Source organism: Amblyraja radiata, chromosome 1 (genome assembly GCF_010909765.2).
Source record: "Amblyraja radiata isolate CabotCenter1 chromosome 1, sAmbRad1.1.pri, whole genome shotgun sequence".
Classification (NCBI taxonomy): Eukaryota; Metazoa; Chordata; class Chondrichthyes; order Rajiformes; family Rajidae; genus Amblyraja; species Amblyraja radiata.
In genome coordinates, this window is record NC_045956.1 from 185,060,599 (window position 1) to 185,078,363 (window position 17,765).

At 48.4% G+C, this 17,765-nt stretch overlaps 1 protein-coding gene across 1 annotated transcript in view; it reads left to right on the forward strand.

The window, feature by feature from the left end:
• The first annotated feature begins 8,849 nt into the window (after positions 1-8,849).
• The window catches only part of LOC116982644 (BCL2/adenovirus E1B 19 kDa protein-interacting protein 3-like), a 59,702-nt gene continuing 50,786 nt past the window's right edge, over positions 8,850-17,765 (forward strand). The window contains exon 1 of the mRNA XM_033035959.1: positions 8,850-9,105. Within this exon, the coding sequence (XP_032891850.1) occupies positions 9,069-9,105 (37 nt within the window). The 5' untranslated portion in view covers positions 8,850-9,068. The remainder of the gene's footprint in view (positions 9,106-17,765) is intronic.

A 17,765-nucleotide genomic window follows, 5' to 3' on the forward strand; every position in this document is an offset into this window, starting at 1 on the left:
ATTCACTCACTCACTCGCTCATTCATTCATTCATTCACTCATTCATCCACTCATTCATTCTTTCACTCATTCACTCAATCATTCACTCACTCATTCACTCATTCACTCATTCATTCTTTCACTCATTCACTCATTCACTCATTCACTCACTCATTCATTCATTCACTCATTCACTCATTCTCTCATTCACTCACTCATTCATTCATTCATTCACTCATTCATTCACTCATTCATTCACTCATTCACTCATTCACTCACTCATTCACTCATTCACTCTTTCATTCACTCACTCACTCACTCATTCATTCATTCATTCACTCATTCATTCACTCATTCATTCACTCACTCATTCATTCATTCACTCACTCATTCACTCATTCACTCACTCATTCACTCTTTCATTCACTCACTCATTCACTCTTTCATTCACTCACTCATTCATTCATTCATTCATTCACTCATTCATTCACTCATTCATTCACTCACTCATTCATTCATTCACTCACTCATTCACTCATTCACTCACTCATTCACTCTTTCATTCACTCACTCATTCACTCTTTCATTCACTCACTCATTCATTCATTCATTCATTCATTCACTCACTCATTCACTCACTCATTCACTCATTCACTCACTCATTCATTCACTCATTCACTCATTCACTCATTCACTCACTCATTCACTCATTCATTCATTCATTCATTCATTCATTCATTCATTCATTCACTCACTCATTCACTCATTCACTCACTCATTCATTCATTCATGAAGTCGAGGGCCTAATTTATGTGTATCTATAACAAAGTAAATTAAACATTGTCACTAATGCCAGCCTGTTGTAGAGTAATAAGTCTTTAACATCTAACCTCGGAGCTGCCTGCGATAACTTACCGGGAAAAAATGCTCCGATCGCGGGGCCTATGTATTTAACATAGTGAAGCCGTGGTCTCAATTAAACATCTAGTTTAGTTTAGAGATACAGCGCAGAAACAGGCCCTTCGACCCACCGAGTCTGCACCGACCAGCGATCCCCGCTCACTAACACTATCCTGCACACACTGGGGACAATTTACATTTATACCAAGACAATCACGGGGGTAACGTGCAAACTCCGATCAGACAGCACCCGCGAAAAGGACTCTCCTAGTGGCAGCATGCTGTAAGGTTATAACGTCGTTTGCTCCCTTGACTTTGAACTCCTTGCTTACCTGACTCTTTCAATGTTACTTGTTATTACTTGTTTTCAAGACACGGTCTAACCTTTTTTTAGAGTGTTGATAACACTTTTATACGTTTCAATCGTGTAAAGGATGGAGACAAGAGCAAAAAAAGCTTCTCCAAGGAAGGAGCGTGGGGAAGGCGCAGCCTCTGACCCTGGTACCTTAGAAGCAATATCGAAAATGAACGGCGAAACAAACACAAGATTCTGCGGTTTGGAAGAAACGATGAAAGGAATTTCGAGCAAATTGAAGGAAGTTCAAGACAAGGTGATTATGTTACAAGATGAATCTCGTGAACAGAAGGAACAGAGAGCACCCACAGTGAGGATTACACTTACACCAAGTCAATTAGCCTACAAACCTGTACGTCTTTGGAGTGTGGGAGGAAACTGAAGATCTCGGAGAAAACCCACGCAGGTCACGGGGAGAAGGTGCAAACTCCGTACAGACTCTTCTTAGAATAAAGGGGAGGACATTTAAGACTGAGGTGAGAATTTGTTTTTTAATGTACAATAGACAATATAGAATAGAGAATATACAATAGGCAATTGTGGAATTCCCTGCCACAGAGGGCAGTGGAGGCCAAGTCACTGGATGGATTTAAGAGAGAGTTAGATAGAGCTCTAGGGGCTAGTGGAGTCAGGGGGATATGGGGAGAAGGCAGGAACGGGGTACTGATTGGGGACGATCAGCCATGATCACAATGAATGGTGGTGCTGGCTCAAAGGGCCGAATGGCCTCCTCCTGCACCTATTTTCTATGTTTCGATGTTTCTATGACAGCACCCATACTCAGGATGGAACCCGGGTCTCCGGCGCTGCATTCACTGTAAGGCAGCAACTCTACCGCTGCGCCACTGTGTTCTAAGTAGCGGGCGATTTATTAACATTGGCGCACACCAGGAGACTAGTCCACGCTGATCTCCTGAGCGTGACTTTGGCACGGCTTTTACATTCTCAGCCGGCAAGACTGCACAGAAAGTTGATGAACAGTAAAACTAGGTCTTAATTACAGAATGCAGGTGACAGGAAGACTTAATTAGGTAACACAGTAAGTCTTGATTACAGAATAAAATGATTCTCCACAAGTGTAACCCAGTTGAGGGAGTGCAGCGTAGGTTTCCCGGGATGGCGGGACTGTCATATGCTGAGAGAATGGAGCGGCTGGGCTTGTACACTCTGGAGTTTAGAAGGATGAGAGGATATCTCATTGCAACATATAAGAGTGTCAAGGCCTTGAGGCAGGAAACATGTTCCCGATGTTGGGGGAGACCAGAACCAGGGGCCACAGTTTAAGAATAAGGAGTAAGCCATTTAGAACGGATATGTGGAAACACTTTTTCACACAGAGAATTGTGAGTCTGTGGAATTCTCTGCCTCCGAGGGTGGTGGAGGCAGGTTCTCTGGATGCTTTCAAGAGAGAGCTAGATAGGGCTCTTAAAAATAGCGGAGTCAGGGGATTTTGGACAATAGGTGCAGGAGTAGGCTGTTTGGCCCTTCGAGCCAGCACCGCCATTCAATGTGATCATGACTGATCATCCACAATCAGTACTCCGATCCTGCCTTCTCCACAAATGCCCTCTGGTCCACGACTCTCCCACTAGTGGAAACATCCTCTCCACATCCACTTTATCCAGGCCTTTCACTAGTTGATAGGTTTCAATGAGGTACCCACTCATCCTTCAAAACCTCAGCGAGTACAGGCCCAGTGCCCATCTTTGGTATTCAAGCTGCATCTGCAGTTCCCTGTTTCTCCAGAGATGCTGCCTGACCCACTGAGTAATTCCAGCACATGGTCTCTTTTTTTCTGGACACCTGCGTCTGCTGTTCCCTGTATCTATATTTGGCTCTCGTTCTATTTCACCAAATCACCATCGGCTGATGTTTAATATTTAGTTTAGTTTAGTTTAGTTTTGTTCAGAGATACAACATGGATACAGAGGCCCTTCAGCCCATCCAGTCCACGTTGACCATCGATCACCCCATTCCCTAGTTCTATCCCACACACTAGCCTCAATTCACAGAAGCCAATTAACCTACAAACCTGCACGTCTTCGGGATGTGGGAGGAAACTGGAGTTCTGCAGTTGTACAGGGCCCTAGTGAGACCACACCTGGAGTATTGTGGGCAGTTTTGGTCCCCTAATTTGAGGAAGGACATTCTTGCTATTGAGGGAGTGCAGCGTATGTTGATTCCCGGGATGGCGGGACTGTCATATGCTGAGAGAATGGAGCAGCTGGGCTTGTACACTCTGGAGTTTAGAAGGATGAGAGGGTATCTCATTGAAACATACAAGATTGTTAAGGGCTTGGACACGCTAGAGGCAGGAAACATGTTCCCGATGTTGGGGGAGTCCAGAACCAGGGGCCACAGTTTAAGAATAAGGAGTAAGCCATTTAGAACGGAGACCAGGAAACACTTTTTCTCACAGAGAGTGGTGAGTCTGTGGAATTCTCTGCCTCAGAGGGCGGTGGAGGCAGGCTCTCTGGATGCTTTCAAGAGAGAGCTAGATAGGGCTCTTAAAGATAGCGGAGTCAGGGGATATGGGGAGAAGGCAGGAACGGGGTACTGATTGGGGATGATCAGCCATGATCACATTGAATGGCGGTGCTGGCTTGAAGGGCCAATTGGCCTACTCGTGCACCTATTGTCTATTGTCTATTGAAACCGGAGCACCTGGAGAAAACCCACACAGGTCATGGGGAGAACGTGCAAACTCCACTCAGGCAGCACCCGAGGTCAGGATCGAACCCAGATGTCTGACGCTGTAAGGCGGGAACTCTACCGCTGCGCCACCGTGCCACCCCAATTTTGGGTCAGAAGTTCACAAGTGATAGGGAGCAGAATTCGGCCATTCGGCCCATCAAGTCTAGTCCGCCATTCATTCACGGCTGATCTATCTCTCCCTCTCCACCCCATTCTCCTGCCTTCTCCCCATAACCTGTTACACCCTCCTTCAACTGAATGGAGCAGGGGGTAAAAGGCTGGGAAAGGGAAGTGGGTACAATTCCTTGTTACTCCAGAGATGCTGCATGACCTGCTGAGTTACTCCAGCATTTTGTTGGGTTTTTTCTGTTAACCAGCATCCGCTGTTCCTTGTGTCTATATTTTTGCTCTCGTTCTGTTTCACTAAATCACCATTTGTCAGGGGCAATATTTCTTGATGTGGGGCTGCATAGTTTACATTTGTTATTGTCACGGTTACAGACAAAAGCACCATGGGCAGTATTTGGTTTCAGACGCTGGGATCTTCCAATCCAGTGGTATGAATATTGACTTCTCTAACTTCAAGTAACCCTTGCTTTCCCTCTCTCTCTCCATCCCTCCCCCATCCTACTGTAGTTCTTTGACTAGTTTCACTGACAATAGACAATAGGTGCAGGAGCAGGCCATTCGGCCCTTCGAGCCAGCACCGCCATTCAATGTGATCATGGCTGATCATCCCCAATCAGTACCCCGTTCCTGCCTTCTCCCCATATCCCCTGACTCCGCTATTTTTAAGAGCCCTATCTAGCTCCCTCTTGAAAGCATCCAGAGAACCGGCCTCCACCGCCCTCTGAGGCAGAGAATTCCACAGACTCACCACTCTTTGTGAGAAAAAGTGTTTCCTCGTCTCCGTTCTAAATGGCTTACTCCTTATTCTTAAACTGCGGCCCCTGGTTCTGGACTCCCCCAACATCGGGATCATGGTTCCTGCCTCTAGCGTGTCCAAACCCTTAACAACCTTGTATGTTTCAATGAGATACCCTCTCATCCTTCTAAACTCCAGAATATACAGCTGCTCCATTCTCTCAGCATATGACAGTCCCGCCATCCCGGGAATTAACCTTGTAAACCTACGCTGCACTCCCTCAATAGCAAGAATGTCCTTCCTCAAATTAGGGGACCAAAACTGCACACAATACTCCAGGTGTGGTCTCACTAGGGCTCTGTACAACTGCAGAAGGACCTCTTTGCTCCTATATTTGATTCCTCTTGTTCTGATCTACTGTCCTGATTAAATATCTCGGGCGGCACGGTGGCGTAGCGGTAGAGTTGCTGCCTTACAGCGCTTGTCAGCTCCAGAGGCGCTAGTTCCATCCTTCTGTACGGCGTTTCTACCTTCTCCCCGTGACTGTGTGGGCTTTCTCCAAAGACGTGCAGGTTCGTAGGTGTAAGAAAGAACTGCAGATGCTATTAAAATCTAAGGTAGACGCAAAATGCTGGAGAAACTCAGCGGGTGAGGCAGCATCTATGGAGCGAAGGGATAGACAACGTTTGGGGCCTCGCATCGAAACATTGCCAATCCCTTCTCTCCATAGATGCTGCCTCACCCGCTGAGTTTCTCCAGCATTTTGTGTCTACCTTCAGGTTTGTAGGTTAATTGGCTTGGTTAAAATATATATTGTCCCTAGTGTGTGTAGGATAGTGTTGAGGTGCGGGGATCGCTGGTCGGGGCAGACTCGGTGGGCCAAAGGACCTGTTTACGTGCTGTATCTCTAAACTAAACTGAAATATGCCTCGTTGTCAACTTCCCCTCAGCTAACAATGATCTATTCCACATTTTCCGTGACCATCGTCCCCTTTGATCTAATGTTTTCACACCTGACCCTTCCATATCTCTATGTCTCCCTCTCCCCTCCTTCTTATAGAAACAAAACAATATCGAAAATAGGTGCAGGAGTAGGCCATTCGGCCTTTCGAGCCTGCACCGCCATTCAATATGATCATGGCTGATCATCCAACTCAGTATCCCGTACCTGCCTTCTCTCCATACCCCCTGATCCCTTTAGCCACAAGGGCCACATCTAACTCCCTCTTAAATATAGCCAATGAACTGGCCTCAACTACCTTCTGTGGAAGAGAATTCCAGAGATTCACCACTCTCTGTGTGAAAAATGTTTTTCTCATCTCAGTCCCAAAGGATTTCCCCTTTATCCTTAAACTGTGACCCCTTGTCCTGGACTTCCCCAACATCGGGAACAATCTTCCTGCATCTAGCCTGTCCAACCCCTTACGAATTTTGTAGGTTTCTATAAGATCCCCCCTCAATCTTCTAAATTCCAGCGAGTACAAGCCGAGTCTATCCAGTCTTTCTTCATATGAAAGTCCTGACATCCCAGGAATCAGTCTGGTGAACCTTCTCTGTACTCCCTCTATGGCAAGAATGTCTTTCCTCAGATTTGGAGACCAAAACTGTACGCAATACTCCAGGTGTGGTCTCACCAAGACCCTGTACAACTGCAGTAGAACCTCCCTGAAGAAGGGCTCGACCCAAAACGTCACCCATTCCTTCTCCCCAGAGAAGCTGCCTGTCCCACTGAGTTACTCCAGCATCATCGGTGTAAACCAGCATCTGCAGTTCCTGCCTGTAGATTCTTGATTAGTACGGGTGTCAGGGGGTTATGGGGAGAAGGCAGGAGAATGGGGTTAGGGGGAAAGATAGATCAGCCATGATTGAATGGCGGAGTAGACTCGATGGGCTAAATGGCCTAATTCTGCTCTCATCACATGAACTTATATTCTCCAGAGATGCTGCCTGACTTGCTAAGTAAATCCAACACATTTTCTGCAAACCTGCATCTGCTGTTCCTTGTATCTATATTTTGCTCTCTTTTTATTTAACTAAATTGCCAATGGCTGGGGTTAATATTTCTTTGTTCAAGTTCAAGTGAGTTTATTGTCATGTGTCCCTGTATAGGACAATGAAATTCTTGCTTTGCTTCAGCACAACAGAAAATAGTAGGCATTTACTACAAAACAGATAAATGTGTCCATATACCATGATATAAATATATACACACATGAATAAATAAACTGGTAAAATGCAAATAGCAGAAAGTGGTTATTAATAATCAGAGTTTTGTCCGAGCCAAGTTTAATAGCCTGATGGCTGTGGGTAAGTAGCTATTCCTGAACCTGGACGTTGCAGTCTTCAGGCTCCTGTACCTTCTACCTGCAGGTAGCAGGGAGATGAGTGTGTGGCCAGGATGGTGTGGGTCTTTGATGATACTGCCAGCCTTTTTGAGGCAGCGACTGCGATAAATCCCCTCGATAGAAGGAAGGTCAGAGCCGATGATGATTAGAGGTACAGTGTGGAAACATTAACAGGCCCCTCGTCCCACTGCGTCCGCACCGACCAGCGATTCCCCCGCACACTAGGACTATCCTACTACACGCTAGCGACGATTTTCAGAAGCCAATTAACCTACAAACCTGCACCTCTTTGGAGTGTTGATGGAAACCGGAGCACCCGGAGAAAACCCACGCGGTCACAAGGGGAACGTACAAGCTCCACACAGGCAGCACCCAAGGTCAGGATCGAACCCGGGTCTGGATCGAACCTCTGGCGCTATGAGGCTGCTCCACTTCTTGCTGTGAGACTGCATAGTTTAGGTTTGTTATTGTCACCTGCACAGTGAAGATAGGGCGTCACGGTGGCGCAGCGGTAGAGTTGCTGCCTTACAGCGAATGCAGCGTCAGAGACCCGGGTTCGATCCCCACTACGGGCGCTGTCTGTACGGAGTCTGTACGTTCTCCCCGCGACCTGCGTGGGTTTTCTCCGAGATCTTCAGTTTCCTCCCACACTCCAAAGACGTACAGGTTTGTTGGTTAATTGGCTTGGACTTGTATACTATGTATAAGTTTAAATTGGACCTAGTGTGTGTAGGGTAACGTTAATGTGTGGGGATTGCTGGTCAATAGACAATAGACAACAGGTGCAGGAGTAGGCCATTCGGCCCTTCGAGCCAGCACCGCCATTCAATGTGATCATGGCTCATCATCCCCAATCAGTACCCCGTTCCTGCCTTCTCCCCATATCCCCTGACTCCACTATCTTTAAGAGCCCTATCTAGCTCTCTCTTGAAAGCATCCAGAGAACCTGCCTCCACTGAGGCAGAGAACTCCACAGACTCACCACTCTCTGTGAGAAAAAGTGTTTCCTTGTCTCCGTTCTAAATGGCTTACCCCTTATTCTTAAACTGTGGCCCCTGGTTCTGGACTCCCCCCAACATCGGGAACATGCTTCCTGCCTCTAGCGTGTCCAAGCCCTTAACAATCTTATATGTTCCAATGAGATCCCCTCTCATCCTTTGGAAACGAAGTCCGCACCGACTCGGTTTCCAAAGGGCCTGTTTCCGTGCTGTATCTCTAAACTAAACAAAAAAATTATGAGCAAGATAGCTGGAGTAACTCAGCGGGACAGGCAGCATCTCTGGAGAGAAAGAATGGGTTATCTCTCAGGTCGAGACCCTATCCCTCTCGACCCAAAACGTCACCTATTCCTTCTCTCCAGAGATGCTGCCTGTCCCACTGAGTTACTCCAGCATTTTGTGTCTATCTTCGGTGTAAACCAGCATCTGCAGTTCCTGGCTACACACAGATTCATGAGCAGGTACACAAAAATGCTGGAGAAACTCAGCGGGTGCAGCAGCATCTATGGAGCGAAGGAAATAGGCAACGTTTCGGGGCCGAAACCCTTCTTCAGACCTTCTTCATGAGCAGGTTGGTTTGAGGCGCTGGGGATTAAAAAAAAAAAAAATTTGCTTTTGGAGGACGGTCCCTAAGTCTTTTGTTTACAAGTTGAAAACATGAAACAAGGCTCACATGATCTAACCGAGGCAGGCAGCGAAGCATTCGACGTGTATCTCTGCACGTTCCCATTTAGCAGCGAGTGTGTGGCTGTGAATGGAACAGTGACAGGCAGACAGACCGTGGACACAGAGAGAGAGAGAGAGAGAGGGACAGGGAGGGGGATTGAAAGAAGCAACACACAAAAAACTGGACACCTCTCTGATTTATCCCTTCCACGTTAAAGAGAAAGCTCGGTTTCAACATAAATATACAATTAAGGAAAAATAACAGCATGTCATTTTGCCATTTACCCGACGAAAGCTTGCAGGGTAAGTACTGCCCCTGATTCCTATTGCATTCAGTAACATGCTGACTGCATTCTATATCGTTCAGTATTATTTCTGGCAGTGCAGATCTTGGCTTGCACCGATTTACAGCTCGTTTTTATTTTTATTTAAAAAAAATCATATCTGTTTCCAAATCAATGCACAAAAATGCTTCACACTTTAACAGCTGGTGGCTCAGTCTTATATCTAAGATGTATATATATTTTGTTTTGGCGATACAAATGTGAATCTAATGTAGGTTGCATCAATATCATTGTGTTTAAAAAAAAAAATTTCGCGGTTCGTTCGTGTTTGTTTGCGGTGTATTGAGTGACGAGCCCTTGCATTTAGTCGCAGGCTTTACTAGTTAAAGCATGGTGTTTCAATTGGGAGCTCGGATCAGACGCTGGAATGACTGGTGGCGGCTGTGTTTGGCAACTAGGGTCGTCTTTATGAATGGGTTGACGTTGGGTCGGGGCGCGGTGAGGCGTGTTGGTCGTCTGGTCCATTGAGTAGTTGAAAACGACAGTAACTAATATAGACACACACACACACACACACACACACACACACAACTCTGGAGCAACTCAGCATCTCTGGAGAAAAGGAATAGGTGACGAGATCTTATAGATCAAGGGTTCCCAACCTTGGGGTACATATGCTGAGAGAATGGAGCAGCTGGGCTTGTACACTCTGGAGTTTAGAAGGATGAGAGGGCATCTCATTGAAACATAAAGGACCTGTCCCACGAGCATGCGACTGCATGCGGCAAGCGCTACCAAACTGGAAGCGGGGGCCGCGCGGCGCGCGGAGGTCGAGTGATCCCGTACGAGTTGACGTGAAGTCCGCGGGATGTTCGCGCTAGGCGTACGCCATCAAGACGCTGCATACGACGTCGAGACGCTGCGTACGCCCGGCGAGACGATGCGTACGGCCTCAATGTGGCTGAGGGCCGGCAGGCCGTTGCCGCGTGGATTTTTTGAACACGGTCAGTTTTTCGGAGCCCCGCGCGATGTCGGGACCAGCCCCGCACAACTCCATAAGGCTCCGGCGATCGAAGTGGGACTGGCCCCGCGAGGCCGTACGGCTCAAGCGACCACGTTAGGTCGCGCTTGCCGCATGCAGTCGCATGCTGGTGGGACAGGCCCTTTAGATTTTTAAGGGCTTGGACACACTAGAGGCAGGAAACATGTTCCCGATGTTGGGGGAGTCCAGAACCAGGGGCCACACACAGTTTAAGAATAAGGAGTAAGCCATTTAGAACGGAGACGAGGAAACACTTTTTCTCACAGAGAGTGGTGAGTCTGTGGAATTCTCTGCCTCAGAGGGCGGTGGAGGCCGGTTCTCCGGATGCTTTCAAGAGAGAGCGAGATAGGGTTCTTAAAGATAGCGGAGTCAGGGGATATGGGGAGAAGGCAGGAACGGGTAACTGATTGGGGATGATCAGCCATGATCACATTGAATAGTGGTGCTGGCTCGAAGGGCCAAATGGCCTACTCTTGCACCTATTGTCTATTGTCACCTACCCAGGGGGTAAATTTGGTTGATTCTGGATTTGTACATATTTCTTTCTCATTGACTGACTGTGTGGTTCTGGTATACCGGTATCTGTCATCATTAGTTGTTCATGAAGAAGTGAAATAACATTGTTATTATATGTGCTATTAAAGTTGCCAGGGGTAAACGGGACAAAAAAGTTTGGCAACCCCTGTTATAGAGGTGTTTAAAACCATGAGAAGAATAGATTGGGTAGATGCACAGAGTCCCTTGCCCAGGTGGACAAAATGCTGGAGAAACTCAGCGGGTGCGGCAGCATCTATGGAGCGTAGGAAATAGGCAACGTTTCGGGCCGAAACCCTTCTTCAGACTGGAGTAGGCCAAGAGTAACCAAAGACTTGTCCCACCCTGGTCATTCCACCTTCTCCCCGCTCCCGTCCGGCAGAAGGTACAGAAGCTTGAAAGCGCGCGCCACCAGACTAAAGGGCCTGCCCCACCAGCATGCGACTGCATGCGGCAAGCACTACCTAACGTGGTCGCTTGAGACGTACGGCCTCGCGGGGCCAGTCCCACTTCGATCGCCGGAGCCGTATGGAGTTGTGCGGGGCTGGTCCCGACATCGCGCGGGGTTCCGAAAACTGACCGTGTTAAAAAATTTCGCGCGGCAACGGCCTGCCGGCCCGCAGCCGCCTCGACGCCGTACGTGACGCGCGAACTTCCCGTGGACTTCGCTCGAACTTCATTTCACTCACTCTACCTCCGCGCGGCCCCCGCTTCCGATTTGGTCGCGCTTGCCGCATGCAAGCGCATGCTGGTGGGACCGGCCCTTTAGGCCGCGCTTGCCTCATGCAGGTCACATGCTCGTGGGACAGGCCCTTAAGGAACAGCTCTTCCCCTCTGTGATCAGGCTTCTGAACGGCCCTTCCATAAGCTAGGGTACTGTCCGATTCACCTCTACCCCATTGCGGACATATGTCTTTATCTTGGGACTGATGCACTACAATGCTGAGAACTATATTCTGCGCTCTGTATCTTCCCCCTTTGCTCTACCTAGTGTACTGGAGTTTAACGATTGCATTTATGTGTAGTATTATCTAATCAGTTTTGGTAGCATGCTAAACAAAGCTTTTCACTGTACCTCGGTACACGTGACAATAATAAACCTTAGCCTAAACCTCTTCCTCATTACCCTCTTACTTATAAAATATTTAGTTTAGTTTAGAGATACAGCATGGAAACAGGCCCTTCAGCCCACGTAGTCCGCGCCGACCTGCGATCCCCGCACATTAATGCTATCCTGCGCACACACAAGGGACAATTTACATTTGTACCAAGCCAAGTAACCCACAAACCTGTGCGTCTTTGGATTGTGGGAGGAAACCGAAAATCTAGACAAGCTAGATGCAGGAAAAATGTTCCCAATGTTGGGCGAGTCCAGAACCAGGGGCCACAGTCTTAGAATAAAGGGGAGGCCATTTAAGACTGAGGTGAGAAAAAACTTTTTCACCCAGAGAGTTGTGAATTTGTGGAATTCCCTGCCACAGAGGGCAGTGGAGGCCAAATCACTGGATGGATTTAAGAGAGAGTTAGATAGAGCTCGAGGGGCTAGTGGAGTCAAGGGATATGGGGAGAAGGCAGGCACGGGTTATTGATTGGGGACGATCAGTCATGATCCCAATGAATGGCGGTGCTGGCTCGAAGGGCCGAATGGCCTCCTCCTGCACCTATTTTCTATTTTTCTATCCACGTACAAACTCTGTACAGACAGCACTCGTAGTCGGGATCGAACCCGGGTCTCCGGCGCTGCAAGCGGTGTAAGGCAGCAACTCTACCGCTACGCCACCGTGTCACCCTATTTTCTTTCATCGTTCCCGCCCCCCCCTATCGAAATAGCAAAGTCTAATAAATATTAACCAGGCAGTGGGTGAGATATGTTTTAATTAGTCATTTGGGTCCAAGAGCTGCATTTATTTTTGAGTTGTGATTTGTTGACTATTTACTGGCTCCCATGCCAATAAAATGATGCTTCAGTTTTCTTGAAAACTGTGTAAATTTTAACTGACGACCGTCTAGTTTAGAGATACAGCCATCCATGTACCTGTACAAATCTCTATAATACTGAAAGTCTTCGTCTCCTATGTGTGTGTGTGTGTGTGTGTAAACATAGAAACATCTAAACTCCAGTGAATACAAGCCTAGTCTTTTCAATCTTTCCTCATATGACAGTCCTGCCATCCCAGGGATCAATCTCGTGAACCTACGCTGCACTGCCTCAATCACAAGGATGTCCTTCCTCAAATTAGGAGACCAAAACTGTACACAATACTCCAGATGTGGTCTCACCAGAGTCCTATACAACTGCAGAAGAACCTCTTTACTCCAATACTGAAATCCTCTTGTTATGAAGGCCAATATTCCATTAGCTTTCTTCACTGCCTGCTGTACCTGCACGCCAACTTTCAGTACAAGGACGCCCAGGTCTCGCTGTACCTCCCCCTTACCTAACCTAACCCTATTGAGATAATAATCGAACCTGTGCAATTCTCTATAATACTGAAAGTCTTCGTCTCCTGTGTGTGTGTGTAAACATAGAAACATAGACAATAGGTGCAGGAGGTGCAGATTCCTCTTTGTTCACCCGCCGTTGCCGCGACGGACGGCCCGATGTACAAGCCCTCTCGTCGGGATGATCGGAACTCCGGCATCGGGATGGAGGAACACACTCTGCGGCTTGCAGCTCCCGAATCGGCCGCTTCTTACCTGAGACCGCGGCTTCCGTGAACCACAGGCCCCGCTGGACAGAGCTCCAACACTGGCCATCCTCGGCAAGGGATCGCCTCGCCCCGCGATGTTAATGTCAGCCTCACGCCCGCAGCTAGAAGCTCTGCAGACCCTAGCCCCACTGTGTTAAAGTCGGCAGGCCCAACACTCCGGGGCTCCAACAGTGGCCATCCCCGACGAGGGATCTCCCCGCCCCGCGATGGTAATCCCGCACCGCGCCCGCTGCTGAAGCTCTGGGCCGGTCCCCGGTAGGAAAGGCCGCGCCAATCCAGTCGGTAGGCCACGAGGAGGGGGGATGGGGTGGGGCGAAGATGTGACACGGAGAAAAGACGCACCTCCGTACAGGTGAGTGACTGAGAAACGGTTTCACCGCTATTCCCGCCACCACCCCCCACATAAGACATATTAAGAAACATTAAAACATACATTAGACGCACTAAAAACAACAACAAATGTGAAAGGACTAGCAGCTGCTGGCGAGGCAGCCACTGTGGTGGCATCAACCATGGAGATTGTCAGGGGGTTATGGAGAGAAGGCAAGAGAATGGGGTGAGAGGGAGAGATAGATCAGCCATAATGGTTCAGTTTAGTTTATTGTCACGTGTATCGAGGTACAGTGAAAAGCTTTTGTTGAGTGCTAACCAGTCAGCGGAAAGACAATACATGATTACAATCGAGCCGTTTACAGTGTACAGATACATGATAAGGGAATAACGTTTAGTACAGCCAAAGACCGATCAAAGATGGTTCAAGGGTCTCCAATGGGATGGATAGTAGTTCAGCACTGCTCTCTATTTCCCAGATGGTTCAGTTGCCTGATAACAGCTGGGAAGAAATTGCTGGGAAGAATCTGGAGGTGTGTGTTTTCACACTTCTGTTCCTCATGCCCGATGGGAGAGGGGAGAAGAGGGAGTGGCCGGGGTGTGACTGGTCCTTGATGATGCTGCTGGCCTTGCCCCTGAATCTGGAGGTGAATGGAGGAGTAGACGCGATGGGCCGAATGGCCTAATTCTGCTCCTATCGCTACTGAACTTCTGAACTGACACCGGTGTTACAATGCCGCTTGATCTCTCTGCTTCTGTAGCTGCCGCGCTTACAATTCACTGCAGCTGGTGGCCTGTCATTGTTGTTTGCTCTCTCTAGTTCAGCTCTTGATCCCGAGGATTTACAAGGCCCCCATCGTAAATGAACCTTCGACCCTGCCCTGTGTTTTGGGCGGCACTAATCCACCATGTGTAATTTAGCTCTTGGGGCGAACGGATGTGGGGGATAAAGCAGGAACGGGGTACTGATTGTGGATGACCAGCCATGATCACATTGAATGGCGGTGCTGGCTCCTATTGTCAATGCAATGCAGTGATGGCACCTGTATATGACTACGTCAGTCTCATCCTCATGTGAGTGTCGACTCATTCTTTGATGTAGACAACAATATGGCCATTCACTTAAACAGCCGCAAAATAAAGGCTCTTTCAGAGAAACATAGACAATAGGTGCAGGAGTAGGCCATTCGGCCCTTCGAGCCTGCACCGCCATTCAATGTGATCATGGCTGATCATCCAACTCAGTATCCTGTACCTGCCTTCTCTCCATACCCCCTGATCCCTTTAGCCACAAGGGCCACATCTAACTCCCTCTTAAATATAGCCAATGAACTGGCGTCAACCACCTTCTGTGGCAGAGAATTCCACAGATTCACCACTCTCTGTGTGAAAAATGTTTTTCTCATCTCGGTCCTAAAATACTTCTCCCTTATCCTTAAACTGTGACCCCTTGTTCTGGACTTCCCCAACATCGGGAACAATCTTCCTGCATCTAGCCTGTCCAACCCCTTAAGAATTTTGTACGTTTCTATAAGATCCCCCCTCAATCTTCTAAATTCTAGCGAGTACAAGCCAAGTCTATCCAATCTTTCTTCATATGAAAGTCCTGACATCCCAGGAATCAGTCTGGTGAACCTTCTCTGTACTCCCTCTATGGCAAGAATGTCTTTTCTCAGATTAGGAGACCAAAACTGTACGCAATACTCCAGGTGTGGTCTCACCAAGACCCTGCAGTAGAACCTCCCTGCTCCTAATCTTTCACAATCTGTTCTAGCTTGTCCAATCTCTCCCTGTAGCTCAGGCCCTCAAGTCCTTGCAACATCCTCGTGAATCTTTGTTGCACCCTTTGCAGTTACTGACCTTGGACGGGTGCATGGATGGGACAGGTTTGGAGGGATATGGGCCAAACGCAGGCAGGTGGGACTAGTGTGGGTGGGACATGTTGGCCGGTGTGGGCAAGTTGGGCCGAAGGGCCTGTTTCCACACTGTATCACCCTATGGGTGGCACAGGTGGTGCAGTGGCAGAGCTAGAACCTCACAGCGCCAGAGACCCGGGTTCGATCCTGCCTACGGGTGCTGTCTGTACGGAGTTTGTACCTTCTCCCCGTGACCCGCGTGGGTTTTCTCCAAGATCGTCGGTTTCCTCCCACACTTCAAAGGCGTACAGTTTTGTAGGTTAATTGGCTTGGTATAAGTGTAAATTGTCCCCAGTGTGTGTGTGTGTGTAGGATGGTGTTAATATAACCATATAACCATATAACAATAACAGCACAGAAACAGGCCATCTCGGCCCTTCATGCCCGTGCCGAACACTTATTTTCCCCTAGTCCCATCTACCTGCACTAGTGTGCGGGGATCGATGGTCGGTGCGGACTCGGTGGGCCGAAGGGCCTGTTTCCGTGCTGTATCTCTAAATAACGAATATGAATATGAAAAGGTTTAGAGGGACATGGATCAAATACGCTAGAATTCCTTTAGTAAACCTTTGGTTACATTCCATGGTTCCATGTTAATTTTTGCTCCTCTGAATATGTTCTATTCCATGCAGTGGCACAGTCCTGTCCTTGTCTTTGAAAGGAAGGAGGTGTTAAGGTTTGCCAGGAGTTTTAACAGCGCAGCTTTTCACTTTGGCTATATTTGTCATGTCTTTACTCAGAAGCCTCTGAGTGCCAATGACATAATTTGTGCAACTGGCTGTTAGCTCAGTCATATAAATAACCTTCATTAGCATCAATGATGCCATTGCCATGACATTGGTCGATTCGTGGATCACACTATCTCACCAGCTCCCACAACACTTTGACAGAGCAAGCAACCCGCTCAGTTGGCAACCCTGGCCCTCTCCCTAACACTTCAGATTCAGATTCAGATTCAATTTTAATTGTCATTGCCAGTGTACAGTACAGAGACAACGAAATGCATTCCTTCCTTCCCACTGGCACAGTGTGGCTGCCGTGTGTGTGTGGGTGTGTGTGTGTGTGTGTGCGTGGGTGTGTGTGCGTGTGTGTGTGTGCACATGTGAGTGAGAGTGTGTGAGTGAGAGAGAATGTGAGTGTGTGAGAGTGCGTGCGAGTGTGTGTGTGAGTGTGTGTGCGCGCATGCATGAGTGCACGTGAGAGTGTGAGTGAGTGTGAGTGCGTGTGTGTGTGTGAGTGAGAGTGTGTGAGTGAGAGAGAATGTGAGTGTGTGAGAGTGCGTGCGTGTGTGTGAGTGTGTGTGCGCGCATGTGTGAGTGCATGTGTGTGTGTGAGTGTGTGTGTGTGAGAGTGCGTGCGTGTGTGTGAGTGAGAGTGTGTGTGAGTGTGTGTGTGTGAGTGAGTGTGTGTGAGTGAGTGTGTGTGAGTGAGTGTGTGTGTGTGAGTGTGTGCGCGTATGTGTGAGTGCACGTGAGAGTGTGAGTGAGAGTGTGTGAGTGAGTGTGTGTGTGTGTGAGAGTGTGAGTGAGTATGTGAGAGTGAGTGTGTGCCCGCACGTTTGTGCGAGTGTGCGCGTGCATTTTTTATGCATGCGCGTGTGTGTGAGTGTGTTTGAGTGTGAGTGAGTGAGAGTGTGCGCGCGTGCAAGTGTGAGTGAGTGTGTGAGAGTGAGTGTGTGAGAGTGTGTGCACGCGCGTGTGTGCGAGTGTGCAGCGCATGTGTGTGCATGCGCGCGTGTGTGAGTGTGTGTGAGTGTGAGTGAGTGAGAGTGCCATCTACAACATATTTCCAAATAGAGGAGGTGGTGAGGCAGTTACTGTGGGCAGCACGGTGGCACAGCGGTGGAGTTGCTCTGTACAGCGCCAGAGACCAAGGATCGATCCTGAGTTTGCACCTTCTCCCCGTGACCTGCGTGGGTTTGCTCCGGGTGCTCCGGTTCCCTCCCACATTTCAAAGAAGTACAGGCTAATTGGTATGGTATAAATGTAAAATTGTCCCTAGATCGTGTAGATAGTGTTACAGTGCGGGTATCGCTGGTCAGTGCGGACTCTTTGAAGGACCTGCTTCCGTGCTTTATCTCTAAACAAATCCTGACTATGTCTGCTGTCTGTACGGAGTTTGCATGTAACCTGAGTGGGTTTTCCAC